This window comes from Bombus impatiens, unplaced genomic scaffold (assembly GCF_000188095.3).
Source record: "Bombus impatiens unplaced genomic scaffold, BIMP_2.2 scf_0023, whole genome shotgun sequence".
In the NCBI taxonomy this organism is placed as follows: Eukaryota; Metazoa; Arthropoda; class Insecta; order Hymenoptera; family Apidae; genus Bombus; species Bombus impatiens.
Genome location: NT_176442.1, coordinates 372,803 through 380,696, shown reverse-complemented (window position 1 = coordinate 380,696; position 7,894 = coordinate 372,803). Strand labels below are relative to the sequence as shown.

General features: G+C 31.5%; 2 protein-coding genes across 2 annotated transcripts; one reads left to right on the top strand and one right to left on the bottom strand.

Moving 5' to 3' along the window:
• Nucleotides 1-237: 237 nt before the first annotated feature.
• Nucleotides 238-3,428, bottom strand: LOC100742850 (coiled-coil and C2 domain-containing protein 2A-like). Its single transcript, XM_003484860.4, has 3 exons — nucleotides 1,579-3,428; nucleotides 1,340-1,494; nucleotides 238-1,258 (listed from the first exon to the last, which is right to left on the bottom strand). The coding sequence occupies exons 1-3, from the start codon at nucleotides 3,215-3,217 to the stop codon at nucleotides 719-721; spliced, it is 2,334 nt and encodes a 777-aa protein (XP_003484908.1). The 5' UTR covers nucleotides 3,218-3,428; the 3' UTR covers nucleotides 238-718.
• A 2,264-nt stretch (nucleotides 3,429-5,692) lies between these two features.
• Nucleotides 5,693-7,790, top strand: LOC100742733 (tubulin alpha-1 chain). Its single transcript, XM_003484859.4, has 3 exons — nucleotides 5,693-5,866; nucleotides 6,286-6,508; nucleotides 6,590-7,790. Exons 1-3 carry the CDS (start codon nucleotides 5,864-5,866, stop codon nucleotides 7,714-7,716), a joined length of 1,353 nt encoding a protein of 450 aa, XP_003484907.1. The 5' UTR covers nucleotides 5,693-5,863; the 3' UTR covers nucleotides 7,717-7,790.
• Nucleotides 7,791-7,894: the final 104 nt, after the last annotated feature.

The following is a 7,894-nucleotide window of genomic DNA, read 5'->3' as shown; positions in this document are numbered from 1 at the left end:
TGTTACTGTAAGGATATTTGTTTCTTGTATTAAATTTCACTGGATGATATAATGCTGTAGTTCCGGAATAAAAGATGCCGAGTTTCGTTTGATTAAAATTTCAAAAAACTGGTCTATCCACCTTTTTTGTACTATTGCAACAGGTATGAATAACATCAATGAAAAAAACCATTTATCCTTACATGATTGTTTGGAACAAAATAAGTAAATAAATTATGGGTATTCACTGATTCTCTCATAATCTCTCAAAATCTAAAAAAATTTTCCAAGGACTACTGTATTATACACACAAATTTGATAAAAATGTATATTGAATTTACAAAAATTAGGATTATAAAAGCTTGCGTTTTTACAAAAAAAGGTAACATAATTAAAAAGACAATATAGTTGTAATTTTTAATTCTTTTATAAAATTATTGTATCATAAACTTTTAATCTCATATACAATTATTATATATTATTGAAGTAAATAATTCGATAATAAAAAAATGCTACGTTATTTTACGAAAGTTTAATATTCTATTAGTTTGTTTATCAAAACCTTATACAAAATTTCGGAATATGATAAAAAGAATAACTATCCTACTTCATGAACATTGTAATATTAATTTTAATGCAATATAAAAATATGCAATAAACGAATATAATCAATACTAAATACTAAATTCTAATTAATATGTCACTTAATATAGAAATTGATATTAATTCGTACAGACAACTAATCACGACTTTTAAGGATTATAACAGCCAGCCAAATCGAAGAAATTTTACCTATGTAAGGCTGTATCTGACATACCACAGCAAATTCAACTGGATCATTAATATTATAAATCTTCGTCGCATGTAAATACTCGCTCAAATCATCGATGCTGCATTCACGTTTGTTTAAAATAAAACCATGAACGTGGTAAGCTCTGTATAATTGTTTCAAATCCCTTTTATCTAATTGTACTTCTGAAGAAGGTTCTATTTTAGAAATAAAATTTCGTAAGATAGTTATTGCGTGTCGATTAAAGATCGTCGTTAAACCAATTGTGCTACGCCAATGAGCTAACTTATCTTTTAAGGCCTGCTCTAAATCCATAGCGGTCTTCTTAATTTGCCTTAGTTCTTCCTCTGTAATACTTAAATCTAATACTTGCACAGTATGATCATTTTTAGTTGACGTCGTAATATCAATGAATCGCCATTCTTTGCTTAATTTCACGTCGTACTTGAGATTATGGGCCAAAATAGATTTTTGCAAATTTTCCCATATCTAAAAAATATGTTATTCGTAATAATTAAAAAAATTAATATTATTTTAAATAAATTGATGTGTAACAACAATGATACTAACGCCAGAATGATTAATTAGTCGAGACACCTTCATTAAAGGACAATGGGTATCATCTAATTTATAGCATTTTCCAACTTCTGCATCCCATAGCGTATATATTCCGTTTTCACTGATGCTTAAAACAAATGACGTCCATTTACTTATTTGAGAAGAACCTATTATATTAATATAAAAATCATTAATACATTTTTTTTGTTTACAATTAAAAACATAGTAGTCTAAGTACGATTACTACACACCTAATAAAACGTATGTCTGCAGATTGAAACCTTGTAATAATACTGCAAGTAGAGTTGCTCTTCCATAGTGATCCACTTTACGTATGTTTAATGTTTGACGTGGGGTGATTGGCCCATAATGATTAGGTAACGATGGTACAAGCATCACTAATCTCGCAGCATCTTTCGGATTTTCGACGCCGTCAATTTTATATGATGTAACGAGACATCGTTGAATTCCTTTCAATAATGTATTTATAGTAGTACTTTCAACCGACTTAGGAGTACTTGAATGATCCATTTTCATCAGAACGTAAATACGAGTACATGATTGACCAGGACTAGCTTGTATGTATCCAAATAACAAATTTGGGCTAAATAATGGAGATAATGTAATCCATCGCTCAAGTTCTTGATAATTTCTGTGATGTTCAAGAGGAATTCTGGCTTCACCTATCCACTGTTGACCCCAAACAGGATGCTGATCAAACAAGCGAATCTTTATACAGTGCTCTTCATTTTGTCTTGGTAACTCAAAGTACATTGTTTGGTGCCATATAGGTGCTGAACCTTCTGCTATGGCTGTTGTATGTGCTGTGTTACCCCATTCAACTTCTACAAATGGTTGAACTAATGCAGACTCTTCTCTAATTGGTATTTCTATTCCTCGCAGAATAGTTACAGACAAAATTGTTTTTCCTATTGTATGGTGTCTACGGGTACCAGATGATGATTCTAGTGGGTGTTTAACTTGGAATAAGTTCCTGAATGATATATTGAGCAAAGAAAATGCAGGTTGTTCTGTTATGACTATGTCTGGAGATTTTGTTTCCTCTGTTTGACTTTTCTTAGGTGTGATAAATTCTGAATTTCTGCCAAAAGTTAATGCTGGGTCTTCCAGTAAAAAGTATTTCACTTGCTTTTTATGAATACTTTTCGATGGCTTGAGTAAAGACAAATGATTTTGTGGATCATTTGGATCATTACTTAATTTATAAAAATGAGATGCATATGACTCTTGTTCATTTTCACCATAACTACTTAAAGTAATTGTACAAGTGACGGTTCCAGCGTGTATTCTACCAAAATTGTCACTTATTGCAAAATCTATTTCTGCTGTATGATTCTCAATGTTGCGTTTTGGTAATGGCAATGGTAAGATGCTAGATTGACCGCTTTTAGTGTGTACTTGTGTAGAAAGATTATTGCATTCTGAACTCTTTATTAACAATTTATGCATCTTTCTATTAAAAGGACTATTTACCTTACATATAATTTTCTTTTTGAATAACAGATAAACAGATGTGATTTCTATAGAATTTGATTGATTGGTATTAATGTTTACTTCACGAATTACAATTTCTAACAATTTGCCAGAGAATTTTCGTTTTGATTCGTATTGTAAAATTTTCATGTTACTAAGTTCAGAAAGTTTAATATCACTGTAAACGAATGGATGATTAGAAGAATATAATCCATCCTCAACTAATGTAGTTTCTTGACATAATTTTCGCAGATTTTTAGTATCATTAGTAAGAACATTGATTTCTGAAACTTTATTCATAATGGGATATGCATAACAAAGACTTAAATCTTGTTCTTTTCTATCTTCTGCATGTTGTGCATATTCCTTAATGAAATCGATATCCTTCTTGAACATATTTAAAACAATAATGTCTTAATCAATTACTGTAAATATATATATATATAGAAATTTGTTGCAAAACTATCAATATAATTGATATATTTTTATTATTTCATTCATTTATATTCCTTTCATCACAATTCAATGTTTATTTTAAAAAGATTGCCTAGCAACGTGTAAGTGATGAAAGCGCCATCTAGAAATTCAAAACTTTACCAGTATCCTCTTATTAAATGATTCGACTTTTATCAATTTAATGACTTTATATTTAAAGTTAAATTACACCATAGACAGTATATAGTACAAATAGAATTTCGTATCACGTAAATTAAGATATTGATCTTAGAAAGAAAAACATCAATAAATTTACTCTACCCTTTACAAATTAGAACGATGAACTTAGAAATTATATTTAGTCTAAGAATAACAACTCTGCAAAATTTTACGTATGAAATACATAAAGAAAACTATGATAGAGAAACATAAAGGCATAAACGCAAGTACTGCTTTACAAAGTTAAAATTAACAAGCACTATATTAAAATGTGTATCCTAGGAGCAGCTGTCCACCATAATATTCAATCATAAGATGGAAAATACTTGTACTGCTTCTTATTCTTTAATACTGAAATATGTGTAGGCTGTGAAAGGAAATTCATGATTTCATTCTCAATAATCTAATCATCGATATATATGGCCAAGAATTAGTAGATTATTAGTAATAAAGTTATTAGTATTATTATTATTAAAGTAATTAGTATTATTAGAAAATTAGTAATAAAGAGTTTGGCTAATAAAGGCGGAATCTGTAATTTATTCCATTTGTTTCAATTGAGAATTGATAATATACATATGCAAAAAATTATAGTGATAGACATGATTCTATCCATTTTAGAGATAACCTCGCTATATCAAATGAAATAAAGAAAATATATTCGAGTGAATTGTTTTATTATCATTTGAGTTGCGTTTCTTGTATGATTTTACGATTGAAAGATTTCACAAGACCAAAAGAGATACAAAACTGTAAAGAGGTCAGAAACCACAGTAAGGTGAGATCGCAGAATCAAGAATAGAGAGCGGATACGGTCTATGCTTGTGGGCAGGAAGTAGATCAACTACAATTCATCGTATAATCAATCTACCGAAGTTTACATGTCGATCTTGGATGCATTCCTTACTTTAGTCTTATGTTATCTTTCTTATAACAAATTAACGTATCTGCTTAATGACTTAAATAGTTGCTAGTAAACTACAGTATACATTCGCAAATTTTGTTTAAAACTCATAACGTTAAATCAGATGTTTGAATATTTTTACATTATATTATTCTCAGTTTTATTATTTTTTATTGTTATTAATATTTCAGTATATTAATTTTGGTGCTATTTTTTATTTCCCAATTATAAGAACTAAAACTGTTTTCCTGGAATGTGCAATGTAGCAGTTTTAATATATTTTTAGGAAAATTCAGTTATGTTCATATTTGTAGAACACCCGGTATACGGAGACAAGATCAATACCTAATATGGGTGTACATAATACAAATACATATTATAAGATCCCATACACCTCGCCAACTCGAAAGGTTCTATGTCCTTTTTAATGCACATGCTACATTTCAATATATTTTATGACATTATGTATTATAATATTGTATCGGAGTATTAAATATCAATTGTTTTTGTGAATTAAAATATTTAAGTGTACTTTTAAAGGTACATATATTGCAATATTTACTATAATATACACAATTATAAACTTCATACAGAAAAAGTTAAGAAAATATAAACAAATGTACCGTTTAATAAAAATTATTATTCATTTTATAATTTACACTTTAAAATCCTTATATTTTATATTAATATGCAAATTAAATTACCGTCCCAAGCAGATGCTAAATGTAATTGGAAATAATAAAAAAATTAACAAATGTTTAAATTATTCATAACACGTACGTATGTATATATATATATTTATTTATTTATGTTATATTATTTAACATGAAACATTACTTAACATTATTTATGTATCATGAAAAGCAATAATTTTTTAGTAATCTTTAATCTATTATCTCTGAAATAATGTTTTTAGATTTGCGACATTTCGGAATAAAAATGCATTACATTTTGCTACAAGGGTTACACGAGTTACATGAGTCACCAATAAAAATGCAAAATCCAAATATGGAAGAAACTGTCGCGCATCGCAACTACATTTTTCTATAAAAATTATCCTCATTTTCCTAAAGTTTGTTCAGATGCTTTGGCTAAAAATTAATTTTTATTATTGTTCATTTAATCTAACGTAATAAATAAACATATTGTCTAATATCAGAGAAACAAGCAATTATATCGTTAATACGAGGGACTATATTTTCCGTATAAGGACTGTGTGTTCAGTTGCCGTGGGTACTGCGGTCGAAAAAAGACCAATCACGAAAGGGAATGAGGCCACCGACGACCAATCAGCGTACAGTGACGAAGTTGCCTACCGAAGGTATAAATACCCGTGCTAGGAGCCGGTGATGCATTCCGATTTTTGGGCGGAGGTGCCGTAGTTGTTAGCGAAAGCTCCATTACTTGCTTGAGCCAACTATCGACGTCTTACGTCTATTTCTATTTCTTTCTTTGAAGAATTTTGAAAGACTTTACACTACAAAATGGTAAGTTTTAATTTCCTTTTTATATTTTAAAGAATGTTAAAGAAAGGTGAAAAGATAATGATACACTACTGGAAAGAAAGTAGCCATCTTGTAACGGTTAAATGCCGGCCGGCTTCCGGCTTTATGCTGAGTTAACGTATTTTTGGAATCTCTTTTTATTTCGATTATTCTTTATTTAATATCTTAACTTTTTATTGTATATAATAGTTTTTTTCATGTTTTATATATCTATTTAAATGATCCTTCTTTTTTTATTTTAACAGTTAAGTTCATTGAACTTTGAGCATTGAAATGTTAATTTATCATCCTGAAGAAAATTGATATTCATTATTATTAAAAATTTAAGTATGGGGATTGTTAAATATGGAATATTTAGTTATTTCTGTAATTTATAAATGTATTTTGTATCTTTATTTTAGCGTGAATGTATCTCAGTTCATGTTGGACAAGCTGGTGTCCAGATTGGTAATGCCTGCTGGGAATTGTATTGTCTGGAGCATGGCATCCAGCCTGATGGCCAAATGCCATCTGACAAAACCATTGGTGGGGGTGATGACAGTTTTAACACCTTCTTCAGTGAAACTGGTGCAGGGAAACATGTACCAAGAGCAGTCTTCATTGACTTGGAACCCACAGTAGTTGGTTAATATCCCTTAGTTCTGTTACATTATAAGATGTAGTTGTTTATGTAAATTTGTAACCAAATTGATTTTCTTATTTCAGATGAAGTACGTACTGGTACCTACCGTCAGCTGTTTCATCCAGAACAACTGATCACTGGCAAGGAAGATGCGGCCAATAACTACGCTCGTGGTCACTATACTATTGGGAAAGAAATTGTAGACCTTGTCTTAGACAGAATTCGTAAATTGGCTGATCAATGTACTGGTCTTCAAGGATTTCTTATTTTCCACTCCTTTGGAGGTGGCACTGGTTCTGGATTCACCTCTCTCTTGATGGAACGACTTTCTGTAGACTATGGCAAAAAATCGAAGCTAGAATTCGCAATCTATCCTGCTCCACAAGTCTCCACTGCAGTCGTCGAGCCATACAATTCAATTTTGACCACGCATACCACTCTTGAACATTCCGACTGCGCATTTATGGTTGACAATGAAGCCATCTACGATATTTGTCGCCGTAACTTAGACATTGAAAGACCTACTTACACTAATTTAAATCGATTGATCGGCCAAATTGTATCCTCCATCACAGCTTCTCTGCGATTCGACGGTGCACTGAACGTTGATTTGACTGAATTCCAAACAAATTTAGTACCTTATCCCAGGATTCATTTCCCTTTGGTAACGTACGCACCCGTCATCTCCGCAGAGAAGGCATATCACGAACAGCTCTCTGTATCAGAGATTACAAACGCGTGTTTCGAGCCAGCCAATCAGATGGTGAAATGCGATCCTCGCCACGGAAAATATATGGCCTGCTGTATGTTATACAGAGGCGATGTCGTACCCAAAGATGTAAATGCTGCGATTGCCACCATTAAAACAAAACGTACTATTCAATTTGTCGATTGGTGTCCAACTGGATTCAAAGTTGGTATCAACTACCAGCCTCCAACTGTGGTTCCTGGTGGTGATCTTGCCAAAGTACAGCGTGCCGTTTGCATGTTGTCAAACACGACTGCTATCGCAGAAGCCTGGGCTCGTCTGGACCATAAATTCGACCTTATGTACGCTAAACGTGCATTCGTTCATTGGTACGTCGGCGAAGGTATGGAAGAAGGTGAATTTTCCGAAGCTCGTGAAGATCTTGCGGCTCTTGAGAAAGACTACGAGGAAGTCGGCATGGATTCCGCCGAAGGTGAAGGAGAAGGTGCCGAAGAATACTAAATAGCTCGAGTATTTACAACTGTTTTGATATCTTTTTTTTTTTTGGTAATAAAGAGACAGATTGTCTTCAGCAACGATGTGTCCTTATATTAAAAAATCCTAGACCTTTTTATGTTGAATAATTGTCTTTTTTTATTTATACATTCGTAAATATCGTTTACAATCTGTGTAACTTCAT

Coding starts and splice junctions, on each gene's coding strand:
- LOC100742733 (XM_003484859.4), top strand. Junction 6,509..6,589: donor CTTGGAACCCACAGTAGTTG/GTTAATATCCCT, acceptor TTCTTATTTCAG/ATGAAGTACGTACTGGTACC.
- LOC100742850 (XM_003484860.4), bottom strand. CDS start 3,217: ATGTTCAAGAAGGATATCGATTTCATTAAGGAATATGCACAACATGCA. Junction 1,495..1,578: donor GCAGACATACGTTTTATTAG/GTGTGTAGTAAT, acceptor TTAATATAATAG/GTTCTTCTCAAATAAGTAAA. Junction 1,259..1,339: donor GACTAATTAATCATTCTGGC/GTTAGTATCATT, acceptor CATATTTTTTAG/ATATGGGAAAATTTGCAAAA.